Raw genomic sequence first — 23,082 nt, 5'->3', positions numbered from 1 at the left:
TCTCTGCTATGGCCTGGGAAAGCAGTGGATGATGGCCCAAGTCTTTGGGCCCCTTCACCCATGTGGGAGACTCTGAAGAAGCTCCTTGCTCCTGGTTTCAGATCAGCACAGCTCCAGCTGTTGCAGCCAATTGGGGAGTGAATCAGTGAATGGAAGACCTCTCGCTCGCTCTCTCTCTCTCTCTCTGTGTGTGTGTGTGTTTAACTCTGCCTTTCAAATAAATAAATAAATCTTAAAAAAAAAAAAGTGGAGCAGCTGACATTCGAACCCATGCCCATATGGGATGCCAGCACTGCAGGTGGTGGCTTTACCCGCTATGCCACAGCACCGGCCCCTTTACTTCTTTCTTTAACCTCATTATGCTGCCATTCCTTACTTTGCTACAATCAACTATACTGAGTGCCATTCTTTGCTATTATTTCTGTGCTTTGGTACATGTTCTACCTGGTACGGTCTTTCCCTTGTTTCTGCATCTGCTCTCTCCTTCTTGTTCTTTGCTGTCCATCAAATGCAGCTCCTCCCCTAGGACACTTTTGACAGATCTCTCTCTCTTTTTTTTTTTTTTTTTTTTTTTTTTTTTTTTTTTTTTGACAGGCAGAGTGGACAGTGAGAGAGAGAGACAGAGAGAAAGGTCTTCCTTTTGCCGTTGGTTCACCCTCCAATGGCCGCCGCGGCCGGCGCGCTGCGGCCGGCGCACCGCGCTGATCCGATGGCAGGAGCCAGGAGCCAGGTGCTTTTCCTGGTCTCCCATGGGGTGCAGGGCCCAAGCACCTGGGCCATCCTCCACTGCACTCCCTGGCCACAGCAGAGGGCTGGCCTGGAAGAGGGGCAACCGGGACAGAATCCGGCGCCCCAACCGGGACTAGAACCCGGTGTGCCGGCGCCGCTAGGCGGAGGATTAGCCTAGTGAGCCGCGGCGCCGGCCTTGACAGATCTCTTGTTCTTTCTTTTCTTTCCTCAAAGTACTTTGTTTATAGCTATGGTATATGGTTGTCATCATATCTGGTTTGTACATATCTGTTTCTTGTTGTCTTCCAAAGAGAGAAGCCAGTTTTTTAGCCATCTTTATGATTTCATCACCTGGTTTAGGAAAGTAGCAAGAACTTCCTTCAGACATAGAAGGGAAGGAGTAAAAAACAGAGGGAGGAAAAAAAATTAGAAAAGTACCATTTGTAAGTGTCTTGGAAATCTCTAGGGGCCTGTGCTGTGGCTAGTGGGTTAAACTCTCTCTGCAGCACTGGCTTCCCATATGGGCAGCAGTTCGAGTCCTAGCTGCTCCACTTTCCATCCAGCTCCCTGCTAATGTGCCTGGGGAAGCTGCAGAGGATGACCCAAGGCCTGGGGCCCTGCACCCCTATGGGAGACCAGGAAGAAACTCCTGTCTCCTGGCTTACTCCTGGACCAATCCTGGCCATTGTGGCCATTTGGGGAGTGTACCAGTAGATGGAAGACCTCACTCTCTGTCTCTCCTTCTTTCTCTGTAATCCTACCTTTCAAATAAATAAATCTTTTTTTTTTTAAAGAAAAGAAATATCTAGCAATAAGGAATTTGTAAACTTTAGAGATGGTTAATCAAAACGCTGATGTTTCAAGGAATTATTTTCATAATTAAATTAGGATACAAGGAAATTTAAAACCAAATGAATAATGTATTTGATAAACAAAAATGTTATTAATTTAACAGTAGGATGTTTGTATAAAATGCAAGTATTTATGCAGTCATTTAAATTTCAAATTAACTGCAAATAAATGGTCTGGTTTTCTACTTGCTAAATAATTGTCAATTTATTATTTGTTACTTTTTTAAAAGCTTATTATTAATATTCTTAAGTGTCTTTTATTTTACCTTAGAACTTGTCTGTGGAAAATATATTATTGGAAATGAGGGACCATCTTTCCCAGTCAAAGGTGATTGAAACAGAATTAGCAAAGCCTTTATTTGATGCTCTGCTTCGAGTTGCCCTGGGGAATCATTCAGCAGATTTTGAAAATAGTGATACTGTCACTGAGAAGGTATGAAGAACATACAATTGTGTTATTTAGTATGACTAACATGGGAAAAAATGTGTGGGATGGAACTAGGACACTGATAGTTAGAAAATATGGACCAGGATTTGATTAGGTGAATTCTGTGAGTCTTATGGGACTGATGTTTCATCAGTGCCCTAATCTCATAAAAAACATGGGAACAATATGCCTTTCTTCATCTGATCTGGAAATTTACTGATAATTACTCCCAGTGAGATGAAATTTATTTTTTAATTTGATAAGTGTTAGACACAGGGTATCTTCAAAAAGTTCATGGAAAGTGTATGTTATGGGAAAACTGCATGATTTCAAAATGTTTTTGCACCAAAGTAAACTCATACTAACTTGTTAACCTATCTGAACAGGATGTAGTTTGAGGCACTAGGAATGATTAGACATCAGTTTGGAAAAGAGCCACTATCATAGCAGCATGAATTCTGCTAAAATTGAAACAAGAATAAATATCAAATTTATGGTGATGCTTGGGTAGAAGTATGGTGACATTTTTGTTGTATTACAAAAAGTTAGCAGAGACAAGGCCTGAAAGAAATGTGTAGTTTACAAATTGATAACCAATTTTAAAAAGGGTATGACTATGTTGAAGATGAAGCCCAGTAAGTTTGCAAGGAAAAAAAAAAGATAAACTGTCATGCCTTAATGGAAGATGATGAGCAATTAACAGTAGAAATAAGAGCTAAGAGTGCATATATTCCTATTGGTTCAGCTTACATAATTCTGGTAGAAAAATTAAAAGTTGAGCAAACTTTCTGCTCACTGGGTGCCAAAACTGTTGTACTCAAACCAGCTCCAGAGAAGAGCAGAGTCTTCATTGGGAATTTTAAACAAATGAGATCAAGATTCTGAAGCATATCTTGGAAGAACTGTAACAGGAGATGAAGCATGGTTTCACCAATTCAGTCTTGAAGCCAAAGCAATGGCTGCCAAGAGGTGAAAGTGATCTTGTCAAATCAGCAGTGGATCAGTCAAGAGCAAAATCATGTACTAGTGTTTTTGGATGCTCAGGACATTTTTGCTTGTTGACTTTCTGCATGACCAAAGAATAGTCATATCTGCATATTAGGATGTGTTTTGAGAAAGCCTAAACTTTAGCAGAAAACTTCACTAGAGAGTACTTTCTCCACTGTGGCAATGCCTCTGCTCATTCCTCTCATCAAATGAGGGTATTTTTATGACAGTTTTGATGCAAAATCATAAGGTATCCTCATTTGGCTCCTTTGGACTTCTTTTTGTTTCCTAATCCTAAAAAAATAATAAATTAAAGGTGCTCATTTTTTCTTCAATTAATAATAGAAAAAGGACCACATTGACAAAGTTCAGTTCCTAGGATTTTCAACATTTTAGGAATGGACTAAGTAGTTTTTGAATTTGATGGGGCTCATATTGAGAAATAAGTTGACACTTTTTATCTTTTAATTCCATTTTCCATGAATGTTTTGAGGTCTCCTCATGTAACTGATAAATTATCATGGGCTGATAATGATTTGGTTTATGTTCTTTCTTGAACTCTGAAATCAATTTTAAATTACACATCATAAAAAGGACTAGTATTTGCGTAGAAAAGTAGTAGTCAATGTTTTTTTGGTGCTTAACATTTTTTCTAAAGAATTTAATTTTTTCCCTGAAACTTTGTGATGTATACTCAGTTCATTTCCCTCTCCTTTTATATTTCTTTTACATTTAATTAACAATCACCTGGCCTTTTCATAAATTACCACTTAACTCCTTGGCCTAGCAATATATATATGAAGTTATTTATGTTTTGCCGTAATAGTTTATGTTACTGTATCTCATAATTTTAAAACTTATTTAATAGCTATTAATGCCTTCATCTTATTACTGAATCAATCAGTTATCCTATAAAATGTTTAATGGCCTTCTTTACCTCTTATTGCTATTGCAATGATAAAGTACTCTGAGTTTAAGGGAAAATATTTTCTGAAGTGAGGGTATTAGTAGCATTTTTGTAAGAAAAAAAATTTTTGTCACAGGCATTAAAAAGGAAGTTAATCCTGAAACTGTTGATTTCTGAGATATTATATGTAAATAATTGCATTCTGAAATCTTTAATACCTTTGAAAAATTGTCATATCTCCTTGGGTATTCAATTTATGAAACATTTCATTTATAAAAAATCTATGACTAAAATCTCCCCTCATTAACAGATGTTTTAAAATATTACATATTTTACCATTAAGTTGTATGACATATATGTAATTCCACCTAATCAAGTGGTTTTCAGACATTTCCTATTGTATAAGTAGAAGGAAGCTCCTCTTAAATAGATACATATTTCAGTAAGACTAACGTGATCTCTGACTATCTGTTAGAAACCCCCTCTTTTGAGGTATTAAGTTGTCTGAGTGGTTCTGTGAAATTTTGCTGAGTGAATTTCATAATTTATAGCAGTTACTGACTATATTCAGATCATCCTTCCTTAAAGAAAATATTGAAGCTGTCCTTAAATTGATAAATAATTTGTTACTAAAAAGGAATGAATGTTACATCTTTACCTTTGAATTACACTGATTTTATAGAGTCATCAATCTGAGGAAGAACTGTCTTCTCAGCCTGGTGAATTTTCAGAAGAAGCTGAGGATTCTCAATGTAGTTTTAGACTTTTGGTTGAAGAAGAAGGCTATGAAGCAGATAGTGAAAGCAATCCAGACGATGGTGAAACCCAGGATGATGGTAAAATATCACTGAAACACTTGTGACTGGGTCTGCCAGTCAGACTGTTAGTTAGCAAAATGGTTACTAATAATAGCACTTCAGAATTTTGTATTGCTTTACAACTTAAGAAGTTCATTGCATTATCAATTTATTTGATCCTCACAACAAATTCGGGCATTTGTATATGCAATGTAAAGCAGTAATATATGTTTTGTTGTTACAAACATTCACTGAGTGCCTAAGATCACAGGTAAGGGACAAAGTCCCTGATTTCATTTATATTCCAGTGCAAAAGATGATAATTATAAGAAATAAACAGTATGAAGAGTATAAAACCTGGTGATACAATAGTAATTGGTTGGACAGGGAAGTCTGAATTAAAGAGTTAGCCAGACAGACATAGGCTGGAAGAGCATTTCATGAAGTTTGTTATAAAAAATAAATAATACAAGGAATTCAAGCCTTCTTTGGTGGCATCCAAGGATGCTCTAACTGCAGCCCTGCTTGTCCTTAGGATGGAACTGCATTGCCTATGATCTTTGGTTTCTGGGTTTAAAACTTGGGTATAATGGAAAAGACAGATTCATCAGAGCCAAAAGATACCTGGGAAAGTTCCATCTTTATATGTGCTGGCCTTATGAATGACCCAGGACTATTAGTCTTCATGAAGTTTAGGGTAGTTTATCTTCCTCAAAGTTCATGTTTTCTTTCCCATGGAATTACTAGGAAGTCACTGATAATCTTATCTAAAGGACTTAATAGATCTGTGGCCAGTGCTTTTTTTTTAAAAAATACTGGTTTAATGGTAGGTTTCTCATGATACAGGTGTGATTTTATAGTGGTAGATTTCCTCCTTTTTATGTTTCTAGCTAAATCTCAACCTCAAGAATTCTAATCTAGGTAGAAATTTACAAATTTCCTAACTATATGAAAAGTGTTCAAGAGCACAGCTGTCTATTTTAAGATTATATCAGTCAAATTTTCTAAGATTCAATATAAGTGAAATAATATCTGTTTCTCATTTATGAAGACAGAGTTTAAAATTCATCTAACCAAGTAGCTAAATTTACTGTTGTCACTGGGAAAGGCTAATTGAGATTTATGTATTTGAGGGTCAGAAAGTTTGAGAACATAGTGTTTTTTCCAGTTCTGTTGGAGGGATGTGTTGAATCTGTATCACATGTCAGTAAAAATTACTGTTGATATTATCTGTAGTTTTCTAAAAGGTAAAAGTCACTTTTAAGACTATTCATTAAACTTCAAACTATCCGTAAGGCTTAATTATTCAGAATATATACTGTAATCGAAAATAATATAGGAAAAAGTTTTGTAAACATCTTATAAATAGCATTTTTGTTACTAAATCTCCTAAATGAGGAATAAACCTGAAATATTTATTTGGTGTTTAGGGAATAAAATAATGATTTCTTTTTCTCTTTTCAGGGTTGACCTTAAAGCCTGAAGCAGAAGGTTTCGGTACATCAATCAGTCCAAATGACTTACTTGAAAGTGTTAATCAAGGGGAAATAATATATCCTGAGATTTGTATGCTGGAGCTAAGTTTACTTTCTGGTAGTAAAGCTAAACTTGATGTACTTGCCCATGTATTTGAGAGTTTTTTGAAAATTATCAGGCAGAAAGAAAAGAATATTTTCCTGCTTATGCAACAGGTAAGAAGGTGCACCACATGTGATTGAGATTTATCAGACTCAAACTTCAATTACCTATTTATTTATAATCCAGCTTGTCTGAAAATTACTTGTGATGATTATGTATCTTTTTTAATTCTTTAGGTATTTTTACCTATGAGTGATACTCTAAAATCTTCTAATTCCATATTTCTTTGAAGTAGCATAAAAATTAATGTTGTTGTTAATGAATCCTTGTATATTTCTGAGAATGGGTAGCATTCTAAAAATTGCATGTAATTTTAATATATGTCCTTATTTGAAAAAATCAGAAAATTAACAATATGAAAAAGAAAAGTATAATTCTACACATAGCATTCTTTCTAATCATATTGTATGTATGTGTATGTGTATATATACACACAGGAGAACTCATCAAATAATTTATTGTGGTATAATAGTTATTTCATGCTTCCATGAACTAATAGACATTTAATTTCTAATGTTTCATTTTTTAATCTTTAGGGAACTGTGAAAAATCTTTTAGGAGGGTTCTTGAGTGTTTTAACACAGGCTGATTCTGATTTTCAAGGTGAGTTTAAATAACTTTGAAATTATTTTGTTATTATGTAAAGAGTTGGTAATCATGACTTCCATTGACATAGTACTCTGATTTCAAAAGTTATCTCTTTATATATCAACTCATTTATTTCTTAGCTCACTCAATGAGGTAGACATAAGTATCTGTATTTTTTTTTTTTTTTTTGGACAGGCAGAGTTAGACTGTGAGAGAGAGAGAGACAGAGAGAGAGTTATAGACAGTGAGAGAGACAGAGAGAAAGGTCTTCTTTCTGTTGGTTCATTTTAATGGCTGCCATGGCCGGTGTTGCGTGCCGATCTGAAGCCAGGAGCCAGGTGCTTCCTCCCGGTCTCCCATGCAGGTGCAGGGACCCAAGCACTTGGCCATCCTCTGCTGCCCTCCCGGGCCACAGCAGAGAGCTGGACTGGAAGAGGAGCAACCGGGACTAGTACCCGGTGCCCCAACAGGGACTAGGACCTGGGGTGTCGGCGCTGCAGGCAGAGGATTAACCAAGTGAGCCATGGTGCCGGTCTGTATTTTACAAAGAGTAAAAATCTAGATTCCTACGGATTGAGTTTCCAGTACCATTGTGGGGAAGTAATCCATTCCAGACACTATATTACTGCCTTATCTAATACTGATTATCTATTCTTACTTAGTACTTTCTCAGACAGTTGAGAAATTCAAATTATGATTTTTAACCACAAGAAACCTAAATTTGAGTTGTAGAATTAGGGCTAACATATATTAAATGTTCATTTGAGTTTGATATTTCCTCCTGATTAATTTAAGGTTACCCATGTAGGGCAGGAATATTCATAAGTGATGCTGAGTCTTTCACAGGGTATCTTTTCAAGGAGTTCATATCAACATCTTAGTATTGGTGATGTTAACTTCAGTGACTTTGTTAAATGGCATCTGCCAAGTTTCTTCATTGTGAACTGTTTTCCCTTTATAATTAATAAATGTTGTGGAAAGTTAACATGTGACTATGCAAATGTGCTTTTTTTTCTATCAAACTTTAACCTACTAATGTTGGCATTCTTTGATGATTCTTGGTAGAAACAGTTAATACTGTGGTACTTGCTTATCTAGTAACAATCTTCTATTTCCATCATTTCTTCCACATTCATTAAGTGAAATTATACTGTAGGGAAAAGCTTTCTTTTCTCCCTTATTTATTTATTTTTGTATGGGTACATTTATATGTTATCCTAGATACTTAATAAACTTTTTAAAATGATTTATTTATTTATTTGAAAGAAAAGTTATAGAGGCAGAGAGAGAAAGAGAAAGAGAGAGAGAGTGAGTTATCTTCCATCTAGTGGTTCAAAACTTTTTAACCTGAAGATATGATTGTGGGGTGAGTGTTGTGGAGCAGTGGGTTAAGTCATAGCCTGCGATGCTGGCATCCCATATGAGTGCTGATTCGAGTCCCAGCTGCTCTGCTTCCCATCCAGCTCTCTGCTAATGTGCCTTGGAAGGCTGGGTAAAGTATTCTGGGTTGATAGTTTTTTACTTTTAGGACTTGGACTGTATCTCTCCTTTGTCTCCTGGTGTCTAGGGGTTTCTGTTGAGAAATCTGCTGTTGGTCTGATGGGAGATCCTTTAAAGGTGATCTGGCATTTCTCTTGCATATTTTAAGATATTCTCTCTAAGTTTTGCTTTTGAAAATTTTACTCTAATGTATTGTGGTAAGGACCTGTCCTTTCCCTTCCCTTCCTTTCCTTTCCTTTCATCATGCCTATTTGGAGTTCTATGAGCTCCTGTATTTGGATATATGTATCTTCCTCTAAATTGGGGAAATTTTCTGTGTTATTTTCCTAACTAAGTTTTCTAAGCTGTTCATTTTTTTCCAAACCTTTAGGAGCTCATAAGACTTGTATGTTTGGTCATTTCATGATATCCCATAGATCCCAAAGACTTTTTTTCAGTCTTTATAATTTTTTTCTTTTTTTTATTGTCTCACTGAAATATTTCAAAAGACCTGTCTTCTGGGTCAGATATTCTTCCTTCTGCCTTACCAACTCTGTTGTTGAGGCTTTCCACTGTATTTTTTATTGGACTTATTTAATACTTCCTTTCTACTATTTCTGTCTGAATTGTCTTCAATATCTCTATCTCTTTGTACAATTTCTCTTCCAATGTCTTATGTGAATTTCCTTATTTCATGTAACTATTTCTCTGTGTTCTTGAGTAACCTTACAATCATTCTTTTGAATTCCTTTTCAGGCATTTCATTTATCTCCCTTTCTTCACAGTCCAATATTAATGTATTCCTGTATTCCTTTTGAAGAGTCATATTGCCTTCCTTATTTAGGTTTCTTGTGTTTCTGTGTTGGTTTTTATGCATCTAGGGAATGTTTTGGGGGTTTTTCTTTTATTATTATTATTGAAGGCCTTATTCTTAGAAATGTGCCTCTCTGGGTCAGTGGAATGCCTGAGACTTGGGCTGGCATTCTGGGGAGGTGAGCTGGGTGGAGCCAGAGAGCTCTAGCCAGTGTTTGTGGGTGGAGTAAGAGTCCAGAAGGACACCAAGATGAGAGTGGTGTAGCACCTCTGGCTGCAGTCAGCAGGGGGAGAGTGTTCTTACCAACTAGTGTGTTCTCAATCCCAGCCCTTTTCTGTGCCAAGGTGAACCAGCCGATTCATGGCTTAGAGTGAGCTCTCAGTGCCTGTATACCTCACCCGCACAAGCATACGCACCATAGAAAACATCAACCCACTTTGTAGAGTGTTCTCAGAACCCTCTGCAACATCTATCCACATTGAGTAGGGAACTCTGAGTTTCTGCAGTCAGACCACACAGGTGCACAGGACGCCAGCCACAACCATGTCCCTCTCAGCTCCGAGGCCTGTGCAGCTCCACCTCAGCAAATTGAGTCTGGTGAGGAGAGGAGAGAGAAGCAGCATGACCTCCCTTCCTGAAGAAAAGTAGCTACTCAGCCCCCTGCCATTCCCTAGGCCATACTCAAAGGCAGTGAGGACTGTGGAACTCTTCCTCAGTAAAAGCCGCCGGGAGTGTAAGCTTCAGCAGCTTTCTCTCACCTTGCCTGGGGAAATGTCGCTTCCCAGCCTGGTTCTGGCCATGATTATGCAGGGGTCACCGGTGTGGCACAGCCCACAGCTGGCAGCTGTCTGTGTGCTCTCCTCACAGCTCCACAGAGTCTGTGGTCTGTTCTGTCTGTTCTCTACTGAAAATTTTTTGTTGTCAGTCCCCTGGTAATGTGGTCTGTCCTTTGTTTTTCTGATATCTGTGGCTGAAGTCAGTCAGTACAACTTCTCCCTATTCAGTCATCTTGGATCTAAATTAATCTTTGAAAAAAAGAAAAGAGAGACATTTCCATCTTAGCTTTGAGCGGTTCTCTTCCCTTAACAAGAGCTCTGATAAGATATAATTCACTTACCATGCAATTCACTTATTCAGTGTACAGTGTGCATACAGTTCAGTGTTTTTTGAGTAGATTCACAGAATGATACAATCCTCACCACAGCCAGTTTTAGAACATTTTAGTCACCTCCAAGAGAAACTTCATCTTTAGCAGTCACTCCCTATTTCTTCCTAACTGGACCCCACAAACACTTGCAACCTGGCAGTGACTAATCTACTTTCTGTTTCTATAGATAGTTCATATAAATGGAGTATGTGGTCTTTTGTGACTAATGTCTCACTTTTTTTTATTCTTTTTTTTAACTTTTATTTAATGAATATAGATTTCCAAAGTACAGATTATGGACTACATTGGCTCCCCACCCCTGACTTCCCTCCCGCCCGCAACCCTCCCCTTTCCCGCTCTCTCTCCCCTTCCATTCATATCAAGATTCATTTTCAATTTTCTATATATACAGAAGATCAGTTTAGTATACATTAAGTAAAGATTTCAACAGTTTGCACCCACATAGAAACACAAAGTGAAAAATACTGTTTGAGTACTAGTTATAGCATTAAATCTCAATTTACAGCACATTAAGGACAGAGATCCCACATGAGGAGTAAGTGCACAGTGACTTCTGTTGTTGACTTTACAAATTGACACTCCTGTTTATGGCATCAGTAATCTCCCTATGCTCCAGTCATGAGTTTCCAAGGCTATGGAAGCCTTTTGAGTTCTCCGACTCTTATCTTGACTAATGTCTCACTTAGCAAAATGTTTTCAACACTCATCCATGTTTTAGTACTTCAGTTCTTTATATATATATATATATATATGTATATATATATATGACAGGTAGAGTTATAGACAGTGAGAGAGAGAGACAGAGAGAAAGGTCTTCCTTCCATTGGTTCACTCCCCAAATGGCCGCTATGGCCGGCACTGCACCACTCCAAAGCCAGGAGCCAGGTGCTTCTTCCTGGTTTCCCTTGTGGGTGCAGGGGCCCAAATACTTGGGCCATCCTCCACAGCCCTCCTGGGCCACAGCAGAGAGTTGGACTGGAAGAGGAGCAACCGGGACTAGAACCCGGTGCCCAAATGGGATGCCAGCGCCAAAGGCGGAGGATTAATCAAGTGAGCCACGACGCCAGCCCCTTTTTTTTTCTTTTTTAAGAGAGCTAGTTGTCTCACTTAAAAAAAAATTTATTTATTTATTTGAAAACAGAGTTACAGAGAGGCAGAGGCAGAGTGAGAGAGAGAAGTCTTCCATCTACTGGTTAACTCCCCAAATGGCCACAATGGCCAAAGCTGGTCCAATCCAAAGCTAGGAGTCAGGAGATTCTTCCAGGTCTCCCATGTGGGTGCAGGGGCCCAAGGACTTGGGCCGTCTTCTTCTGCTTTCCCAGGCCATAGCAGAGAGCTGGATCGGAGGTGGAGCAGCCGGAACTCGAACCAGCCGCCCATATGGGATGCTGACACTGCAAGCAGCAGCTTTACCCACTACAACACAGCCCCAGCCCCTTCATCATTTGTTTAAACACGTTTAGTTTACAGAGAAAGTAAGCAAGTTGTATAGAGAATTTCCACGTTACACTCCTGCCTGCCACTTTCCCCTATTATTAACATCTAACATTAGTATGGTAATATGTATTACAATCAATAAATCTAAACGGAGCCTTTAACTAAGTCCATAGCTTCAAATATACTGCTTTTACCAGTGTCCCTTTTCTGTTCAAGGATCCTATGTAGGATACTGCACTACATTTTATTGTCATATCTCCTTAGGCAATACAAGGCTTTACAGTAAGCTTTTTTATAAGTAGGAGTATACTCTAAAATAATAGCAGTATAATATGTAAATATATAAACCAGTAATGTAGTTTTTATCATTATCAAGTGTTATAAATCATACATAATCAGATGTGCTATACAATTCACAATGCAGATTTATTTACATCAGTACCACCACAAACCATTAGTAATGTATTGTGCTATAAATTCACCACAGCTATGAAATCACTAGGTGACAGAAAATTTTCAGCACCATTATAATCTTACGAGGCCATTACTGTATGTGTGGTCTTTGACCAAACTCTTGTTATACAGCACATGACTGTATTTATATTTAAGAAAGCTGTTGGAAACTTCTTCTAATGATGTAAAAGTAAATGTTTTCCTTTTTTGATCTCGTCCCTGAGAGGTTACTCTTTGAGGAGCTCTTGTGTAGATATGCCAGTGGATGTTTAGGGACTCCCCAAATACCTAATAACAGCTATACTTTGAAAGACTGTTAGGGAGGCCGGCACTGTGGCACAGCAGATTAATACCCTGGCCTGAAGCACCGGCATCCCATATGTGCGCCGGTTCAAGACCTGGCTGCTCCACTTCCTATCCAGCTCTCTGCTATGGCCTGGGAGAGCTGTAGAGGATGGCCCAAGTCCTTGGGCCCCTGCACCCACGTGGGAGACCCGGAAGAAGCTCCTGGCTTCAGATCGGCACAGCTCCAGCCGTTGTGGCCAATTGGGGAGTGAACCATCAGATGGAAGACCTCTCTCTCTCTCTCTCTGCCTCTCCTCTCTCTGTGTAACTCTGACTTTCAAATAATAAATAAAATAAATCTTAAAAAAAAAAAAAAAGACTATTAGGGCCACTACTGCCCCCATATGGCACTTTTTGTATCTTGGAAAAATGCATCCTTGGCTACCAAATTGTGACTTTGTGCTCCATTCCCTACATTCATTTAGGGAATACAGCCTAACACTAGGATGCAACCTAACACTTGGTGACACCACTGAGGCTTTATTTCAGTCCTGACTTTTTTTTTGTTTAGGCAACTGACCAGTATACAATAAAGGTACTTAATTACTTTGATGCCAACATCCCACTATACATATGAGCTTTTCCTGGCAATCCATTCTGTTTCTTTAGAGAAGAATCATCAGGAATTTGCCTTAGTGGTGAAAGCTAAGCTATCTGTGCTCTAGACTCAGAAATAGGAAGAGAGATGGATTTCATTAATTGCTGTGTCAACTGCATTCCTCCTTCTCCTGACATTAGACAGATTAGCTCCCCACTGCTTTGAACCCTTTTGTAGTCAAAGGAATTCTAGACTACAGCTTTCCTTTTTATCCATCTACTTTTCCATCTTTAAGAAATGTTTTTAAATCTTTTACCTGATATGCCCCCAAGGCCCACTACCCTCCCCGGCTTGACCCTGCCCCTGCCTTTGTTTTGTTTTGTTATTATGAGTTCTTCATGTTATGATTTTGAACTTTAGCACAGTGATTTTAGTTTACTAAAATTTCATTAGTATACAAAAGCAACATGTATATATTTATATATATTTATTTCCTCATTTTAAACTGAAACCTGTCAGTTTTGAACTAAAACAACAAAAGTTTACATACACTTTAATCATATTACTTTCCTACTCAAAAACCTTTAATGAATTCACATTACTTACAGAATAGAATCTGTGCTGTTTTATATTCTCATTGCAGTTGTCTTTCCAGACATGCATACTGTTACACTACTGCATCAGCACCTACACAACATGTTGCCTAAAAGTGGCTTCTATTCTCTTGACTTCAGGTCTTCCAAAACTACCAGCCTTCTGAGATATCTCAAGTTTTAATCAGTAATATTTTTGTAATGCTAAAGTGGAAATTTAATTTTTAGGTTTTTGTGATTTTTTTTGGTTTGGTAAAAGAAACAGCTGAGATAATGCATGTAAAAACATTTCCAAGGCTATTAATGTGCTCCACAAATATTAGTTCTTATTTTGCTCTTTAAAGAATTTTAAGAGTTTGTGTATCACCATTTTTGTTTTATGCTAAACTCCATGATGCAATAAGAAAATACTCAGTTTATTATATTTTAGTATATTTTTAAAATCTTTAATACTTTCACTTTTATTTCTGTTACTTAATTTTTCATTTAGTGAGTGATAGGTAAACATGTAAGTGGGATAAACATCTCAAAATAATAGACTGTTTTATAGTGTGGGATGACTGTTAACATATTTAACAAACATTGTATTTATTGATGCTTCTTTAATGAATGCCTTAGTTTGTAGATAACCCATTTTTAAGAAAAGTAATCTTGCTTTTGTCAGTTGGTTTGCATTTAGTTATATTATTTCTTTGGCAAATTTTGCAATTACTAAATTGTTTATAACCCACTCAAAGTGTGATGGTAATATTTGATCTCTTTCAGTGTATCTGCTTGTATACTTCCTATAAATTAGATGTGTGCTAACTTAATTTTTCCCTTCTTTCTTTAATTTAGCATGCCAGAGAGTGTTGGTGGATCTTTTAGTATCTTTGATGAGCTCAAGAACGTGTTCAGAAGATCTAATCCTTCTTTTGAGAATATTTCTGGAGAAATCTCCTTGTACAGTAAATATACTATGATTTTTTACATTTATTGCTGATACCCTAATAGAATATATTTTTTAGTTATTTGGAAACTTATCTCTTGATGTGGCCATTGCTACCTAGTCAATTCCATGTTTGTATGAAGTACTCAATTATTTTATTATTTGCATATAATATAACCACTTAAATTCGATTTTAACTAATCCTATCCCTAATCTTTTTTTTTTTTTTTTTTTTTGACAGGCAGAGTGGACAGTGAGAGAGAGAGACAGAGAGAAAGGTCTTCCTTTGCCGTTGGTTCACCCTCCAATGGCCGCCACGGTCGGCACGCTGCGGCCGGCGCACCGCACCGATCCGATGGCAGGAGCCAGGAGCCAGGTGCTTTTCCTGGTCTCCCATGGGGTGCAGGGCCCAAGCACCTGGGCCATCCTCCACTGCACTCCCTGGCCACAGCAGAGAGCTGGCCTGGAAGAGGGGCAACCGGGACAGAATCCGGTGCCCTGACCGGGACTAGAACCTGGTGTGCCGGCGCTGCTAGGCGGAGGATTAGCCTAGTGAGCCGCGGCGCCGGCCTTATCCCTAATCTTTTTGCTTAAGAAATGCCAACAACTTTTAATTACTACAGATAATTATAGGTAATTACAACCACATTAAGGATTATCTTTTTCTAAAAAAAAAAAAAAATCCACTCTTCAGTTATCTTCTACACTATTCCATTGGTGTAGCTTAGTGACTTTTAGTAGCTATGAAACACATTTTTGTAGTGGAATCTTGGGTAGAATTGTAAGCAAATCAAAGGAAAAGTTTGGAGCTACTTTGCGTGAGGCAGGATTAGATGTTCCAGAGCCCTGCCTCCTTTATCACCCTCTCTAGTTCCATGGCCTCTGACGGAGCTCTGAAAAACAGGAGTTAAAATCCCCTAATGTAGATCTTTGAGAACTGGCTGTTACTTTTGGAATGTTTCTGTTACCTCTTCTGAGTATACCTCATGATAAAAATCAACATTAGATGTTATTTTATGCACAAGTAGTATATTGCATCAGCTTAATCTTTCTCCTTTTTATTTATCTCTCCTTAGTCATTGTTCTTCCCTTTAATTAAAAGTTTGTTTTCTTTTACCTTCTCCATGCATTCTACATTTCAGTTGAATGAAAAATTTGTAATTATAAATAATATAATTAAAACCTTATTTCAGTTTCCAAAACACAGATAAAAGAAAATTTACTTTATTTGGGGAAAAGTATGTGAAATCAGTTGGAAAGTAATTGAGCAATCAATTTTACTAATTCAGTCATATATAATATCATTCAGAAATCTGAAGAATTTTAAAGATCTCCAATTATATCTGTCCTTAAAAAATAATTTAACCTAGTGATTAAGATGCTGGTTAAGAAGCCCTCCCACATTGAAGTACCTGGGTTTGATACCTGACTCTGCCTCTTGACTACAGTTTCCTGCCAGTGCAGATCCTGAAAGGCAATATTGATGGCTTAAATAATTGCATTACTGCCATCCATGTAGGAGACCTGATTTAGTTTCCAATTCTTGGCCTTGGCCTTGTTCAATCCTGGCTATCCATTTTGGGTATTTGGGGAATGAACCAGCATATGGCAGCTCTTGGGCAGGCATACTCACTCTCTCTGTCAATCTTTCTCTCTCTCAAGTAAATAAATTAATTACATTAAATGTTAAAAAAAATTGAGAGGAGAAATCTTAGTCTATCTGGAAATAAATATCTTTTTAAAGTAGAACTGATTCCTGATACAATTACTGTATTTAGTTTATAATACTTAAAACCAACTTATTAATCTTAGATATATCATAAAAGTATCTAATTTTAAAATAAATAAACCAGGGACCAGCATTGTGCCTTAGTGGTTTAAGCCATTGCAGGCATCCCATGTGAGGATCAGTTCAAGCCCCAGCTGCTCCATTTTTGATCCATCTCCCTACTAATACACCTGGGAAAGCAGTGGAATATGGCCCAAGTGCTTGGGTCTCTAAGACCCATGTGGGAGACCATGATGGAGATCCTGACTCTTAGCTTTGGCCTGGCCCACCCCTGCTTTTGCAGCCATTTTTTGGAGTGATCCAATCGATGGAAGATATCTCTCTCTCTCTCTCTCTCTCTCTCTCTCTCTCTCTCTCTCTCTCCCTTTCTCTCTTCACTCTGCCTTTCAAATAAGTAAATAGATCTTTAAAAATAAACCACAAGAGATTACATATTTTAAGAATGAAACGTTTCATACTTAATTTTTACACAAAATTCCAAAAATACAAAATGGAAATTTTAAAGATGTAGTAGATAAGGAAATGTTTAAATGGGAATGCTGATACATATTGCTATGTATATATTTTCACATATAACCTGAATTTTAAGATTATTATGTACCTTGTTAGATGATTGTATACTTCTGTTTTTCTTTTTCTCTAGGAAATTCTTCTTCTGGGTATTCTGAAAATTGTTGAAAGTGATATTACTATGAGTCCTTCACAGTATCTAACCTTCCCTTTACTGCATACCCCAAATTTAAGCAATGGTGTTCCTTCACAAAAGTGTCCTGGGATTCTAAACAGTAGGGCCATGGGATTATTGAGAAGAGCACGAATTTCACGAAGCAAGAAAGAGACGGATAGAGAAAGTTTTCCCCATCGGTTGCTTTCCTCTTGGCACATAGCTCCAATTCACTTGCCATTGCTGGGGCAAAACTGCTGGCCACACCTATCAGAAGGTTTCAGCATTTCAATGTGGTTTAATGTGGAGTGTATCCATGAATCTGAGAGTAATTCAGAAAAAAGAAAGAAGATAAAGAAAAGAAACAAATCGTTAATCTTACAAGACAGCAGTTTTGACGGAACAGGTATGATAAGTTTATCTGAATTACACACTAATATTTGTAGATGGCAGTTTTGGTTGTGCATTAAAGAATAGACAACAATATTCTAGTTTGCTCTTGATACATTCTTCACCTTACTTGCCTTATTTAGGGCTGCCAGGCCTTGACTTACCAAAGTCTGAACTGTCAGGTAGCCTTCAAATCTCCTTTTCTTTCTGTACTTTGATCTTTTGGTAGAGTGCTGCTGGGATCATCAGTCCCATTTCTTGCACCTTTCCTGGTCCCATTATTGGATCAGGGTGGCTCCTGATATTAGAAAAGGCAAGGATACAACTCTATAGCCACTCTTCTGTCTGCTGTTTCCCAACGCCTATTAGCCCCATTCCTTGCTTCTTTATTTTATTTCAAGTTCTCCTTCCCTTCTTTGTCTTCCTCCAGTGCCCCTCTCCTAGTTCCTGTCACAGAGTGTTTAAATCCATCAGTCAATTCTCCAAAGTTATAATAAATTTTATTCCAGTCCCTAGGCCTTTGGCCCAGTGGTTAAGAGGCTGTAATTCCATATCAGAGTACTTGGGTTCAAGTACCAACTTCACTCTGATATCAACTTCCTAATGCAGACCCAAGGAGTAACAGTAGTTGGATCTCTGCCACCCACATGGGAGACTTGGTTGAGTTGCTGTCTCCCAGCTTCAACCTGGCCCCTCCTTAGTGTTGTAGGCATTAGGGGAGTAAACTAGCAGATGGGAGCATTCTTTCTCTGTTGCCCCACTTTCTCTCTGCCTCTCAAAAAAAAGTTCATTCTAATAATTTGTATAACTAAAGAATCACTATTATGTTACCACAAAACTATGTCTTCTTCCTATATCACAAGGGTAGAAAGAAACCCTATTAAAAAGAAGCTTATGGTGATGAGAAGTAAGCTAGGTAGGATAATTTCTAGGGTCTGTGGAATCAATGAAATGACTGGATGATGCAAATGTGTAGTTTTAAACATACATGGAGAGTCAGGCCTTAATAATTCTTCTTCCCACAATTCTCAGCCATTGAAGCATCTGTTTCAGGACAGTAGACCTCTACTAGTGTCTGATTTCATTGCCCTATAAATAGAAAGGAAAATCCTTAATGACACTGGCAAGATTGAAGTAGAAGATGTTATCTGCTATCCATGTTTGGAGATCAGAATCCATTTTTTCCACAGACACCTTTCCATATTATTAACATAGCATAATACTTTATGTATTTTTATGGATTAGTGTAGGAAGCTAAACATTTTTAAAAATTTCAGAAAATAATTTGTAATATTTCAAATAGTTGTAGAACTTCCTTTTGTGGTTTGAATTTCGCCACCTAAGAATCAGTAGCTCTGAACTGATATTACATGGGATAGTATTGATGCTGCTGCTTCTAATGTGCGTTGAGCTCTTTGTATGTGCATAACTTCACTCATCTCTTTCCAAATGTGTTTTAAAGCAATTGAGTCAGTAAGGTAAGTGATCACATTGTCTGAATTTGTAGGTGAAGTTAAGCAGTGACCAGATTATTTAGCAGATAAGTTATAGAAAAGGAGTTAATTTCATTTGTCTTTAATTCAAAGCTTAAACCTCACTTCTCTACTATAATCTATGTGGATTACTTTTTCACATTTTAATATGGACAATCCCAATGTAAATAGTCTCTTACAAAATGGATAACCTCAATGACCTGAGAAAAATAAAAATTAGGACCTTTAAAAACTTTTGAAGTGTCAGAGAACATACATTATAGAAAGATAATTTTGCGTAGTAGATACTTAAAAACTTTTGGAAGGAAATAAAGAAAACAATACAGCAATAACCACATCTTTTGCCATTAAAACAACTGTGCCTTTGAGCAAGTTATTTAATCTTTCAGTGCCTCAATTCTGTCTCCCCCAAAATGGAAATAATAATATTTACCTCATAAGATTATGTGTACATTAGGTTAAAAATTATCTGTTAAGATATTAGGTTAAGAAATATCTACTCTACAGTTTCTAACTATAAACCAATGTTTGTTGTAGTCTTGTTAGTACAAGTTCAGATTTTCTATGAAAACACTTTTCTTTAATGTCACATGAGATAGGAGTTCTTTCTGAGTAGTTATGCACCTAGAATAGGCTCAATGCACTTTAGACTGCATCATTATCACTACTATCACATGCCATACTATTTCTTAGGTAGCAAAATCTAATGACACTTTTAGGAGTTTTCTATTTGTATCTTTGACAGTAGTTCTCAAAATTACTTTTAACTTTTCTTTTTTAGGATTATTGTCATTGCTAGAGGGAATATTTTAAAAATTGGTGATGATTTTACCTGTTGAAAAATGGCAACTAATATTTATATAATATAATATCAAGTAATAATCCTCTTCTCTAAAAGTCTGAGCCTTTAGACACATAGGTTATATTTTTATTTATGTTAATATAGCTTTGCATAAACCCATATGCATTGTAGAGCAGTTAAGTCATTATATATATTCAGGTTTGTCTGGGTTTTAAATGGTGAGAAAGAAAAATCTGGATGAACAAACAGCTAACCCAAAATCTATAAGCACTGATCTTAGCTTGCCTTGAGGAAACAATAATGTAGATAAAGTTTCAGAATCATGTAGCAATTACGTTCGATGTTCACTCACTGAAGAGTCTAAATATGTACTATATTCAGATAGTAGAATTTTTCAGAAAGATTTTTAATATGATAAGCTTTATAAAAAATCATGCCATTATAATAAATTTAGGATGATTTTTAGTAGTATGAGGCAAATGACACCAAGATTAATGAAGTTAAAGTGGCTTAATCCAATTGACAAAAGAAGCTAAAAGAAGCTTGGTATAGATTTAAAAGAGTTCATTATAGTGACTTTACAGCAGTCTTGCCATGCTCAAAATTGTCCTCAGTTATTATGTATTTTTAAAAGTTAGAAAACTTTAAGACATTCAATTACTATAATTCATCCCCATTCTTTTTTTGAGTTAACATCTAAGCTTTGGAAATATCATTGTTCAGAATAGGCCAGGTTCAGACGTTTTGTGTAAAATAGTCTACTACAAATGAACAACCATGCTTTGTATTCTTTCAAATTCACTTTTCCAGTCAATTTTCATTAACTATTTTACTGATCATTTCTGATATCTTTTTCTCATAGACAATGACAGACCAGAAAGTGCAGAATACATACATCCTGGTGAAAGACTTATAGAAGAAGGCTGTATTCATATAATTTCACTGGGATCCAAAGCGTTGATGATCCAAGTGTGGGCTGATCCCCATAATGGCACTTTTATCTTTCGGTATTGATTATCCTGAACCCCTAATGAATAGATCATGTATTTGAATAATTCATGTAAGAGGCATTGATGTGAAATCTTCTAGTAAAAATCATTTTAGCGAAAAAGAAAAATCTTTAAAAAAGAAGACGCTTTCTAATAGTTATTAATATCGTTTTTGTAACAGTATGTTTTTCTACCCTCAAACCTATAGATAAGCTCTAAAATAGATTATGTTAATTCTGTTAGATTTTAGATCAGCTACTTAATTGAACTCTTATTCTCCAGAAATATTCTCTCAGATTGCAGTGGTCTTAAGATGTTGCTATTAATAGATGTGTTTTTCATGTAAATTTTATATATTTAATAGCCACTATCTAGTAAGTTTTTGTACTCTTTTCCTATCTTTAAGTAGTATAGATACAAGTTGTTTATTTGTTCTGAATGATTATGAATATTATGACAGTTTGTATAAAAATCATAGCTAAAGAAATCAACATGTCATTTGGGAATATATGATTTGTAAACATTATAAATATTATATATATCATATCTTCATTCTTTTGGTAATCCCTCAAAGAAGGTTAGACCTCTAATACAACTGGAATTTGGACATTTAGGTACAATAAATGTTTATTTTTTTCTATGAATCAAATATTACAATGTAGTTTCTTAAAAGGCCATGAGTATATAAATAATAAACATTGGTTACAAACTAAATTCTGAAAATTATTTCCTAAATTATTAACACCAGCCAATGAGCCTAACCTATTTTCATTCATCAATTAAGGTAATAATAGAATAAAATAAGCAGATTTTGATGTGAAATAAATGTTTTGACTTTTAAAAGTAGTTTATTGTGAAGAACTCATTTTTAATTTCTCAATCTTTAGAATTGTAGTTACTACTCATATGTTAAATACTGAGGTAAGAATTTTCATGTTTTAAACTTATGCCTTTTCTGTTTTTCTGTAGTGTCTGCATGGATTCAAATGATGATATGAAAGCTGTTTTACTAACTCAGGTTGAATCACAGGAGAATGTTTTTCTCCCAAGCAAATGGCAACACCTAGTACTCACCTATTTACAGCAGCCCCAAGGCAAAAAGAATATTCATGGAAAAATCTCCATATGGGTGTCTGGACAGAGGTAAGAAACATTTTTAGAAAAGACACATTCTAATCTCAGTTGTATCTTTAAATTTAATTAATCCATGATAACTCCTGAAATGGATTATAAAAAACTGTACTGAAAATTTACTATATATTAATAAAAAGAATTTGTATCAGAATTGGATTTTTTTTAATTTATCATTTTCAAATAAAATAAATCTCCCATAGAAGTAATTATTGAAGCTAATATTTAGGATTTTAAATTTTAATTAATTAATTTATTTATTATTTAAAATAATAAATAAGTTGCAGAAAGAGGGAGAGAGAAATTTTTCATCCACAGGTTTACTCACCAAATGGCCACAGTAGCTCGCATTAGACCAGGCCACAAGCTTCATCCAAGTCTCCCATACTGGTTGCAGGGACCCAAGTAATTGGGCTACCCTCCACTGTTTTCCCAGGTGCATTAGCAGAGAGCTGGATCAGAAGTGGAAATTCCAAGACATAAACTGGTTCCCATCTGGGATGCTGACATTGCAGGTGGCAGCTTAACACACTACACCACAATGCCAGCCCTTAATATTTCTGCTTAAGGAAAATACAGAAAACCTGGACATTTAAGCATTATATGTAGTATTATTAGATCAAGGAACAGAATCTATAATTTTGTCTCTCAAGCACATATATTATAAAAATCACAAGGAAATATTTCAAATGGCTGATAAGGCTATTACCTAAATTAGACTTTTAAAAAAATCAGAATTACAAGAGAAAAATATAAGCCATTGTATCAGGAGATAGATTTAAGTAGGAGCCTAGAAATATGCCAGGTGACATAGTCAGGCAGAGTATGTGTGATTTAACATTTTGTAGAATATCTCAATTTAAACTTGAACCCTGAATTATTTGTATGAGTTAGGAAGTATTTTATTGAATGAGATAATATGAAAGAGGACACAGAACTTCAAACTAGGATAGCGTGGGAGATAATCAAGATAGCTGGAAGAGCCTAAGTTGAATGAGAAAGAAAAATAAATGAATATGGTGAAGATACCTGACAGGAAATTTTGAATGCTAAGCTGGTAAGTCTAGATTTAATCAAAGGGAACGTAATACACTGAGTAGTAATTATTGTGTAGCTCTTTGACTAGGTTTTTTATACACATTATC

At 36.3% G+C, this 23,082-nt stretch overlaps 1 protein-coding gene across 13 annotated transcripts in view; it reads left to right on the top strand.

Annotated features, from left to right (window-relative positions):
* The window catches only part of LYST (lysosomal trafficking regulator), a 242,978-nt gene that overhangs the window by 87,104 nt on the left and 132,792 nt on the right, over nt 1–23,082 (top strand). For all 13 annotated transcript variants that reach the window (XM_051820721.2, XM_008268236.4, XM_002717342.5 and 10 more), the window contains 8 exons: nt 1,852–2,013; nt 4,584–4,737; nt 6,163–6,389; nt 6,873–6,939; nt 14,589–14,698; nt 17,112–17,538; nt 20,680–20,824; nt 21,776–21,949. In XM_051820721.2, coding sequence (XP_051676681.2) covers nt 1,852–2,013; nt 4,584–4,737; nt 6,163–6,389; nt 6,873–6,939; nt 14,589–14,698; nt 17,112–17,538; nt 20,680–20,824; nt 21,776–21,949 — 1,466 coding nt within the window. The remainder of the gene's footprint in view (nt 1–1,851; nt 2,014–4,583; nt 4,738–6,162; nt 6,390–6,872; nt 6,940–14,588; nt 14,699–17,111; nt 17,539–20,679; nt 20,825–21,775; nt 21,950–23,082) is intronic.

Source organism: Oryctolagus cuniculus, chromosome 13 (assembly GCF_964237555.1).
Source record: "Oryctolagus cuniculus chromosome 13, mOryCun1.1, whole genome shotgun sequence".
NCBI classification, from domain to species: Eukaryota; Metazoa; Chordata; class Mammalia; order Lagomorpha; family Leporidae; genus Oryctolagus; species Oryctolagus cuniculus.
This window is presented reverse-complemented; position numbering and strand designations above follow the sequence as displayed.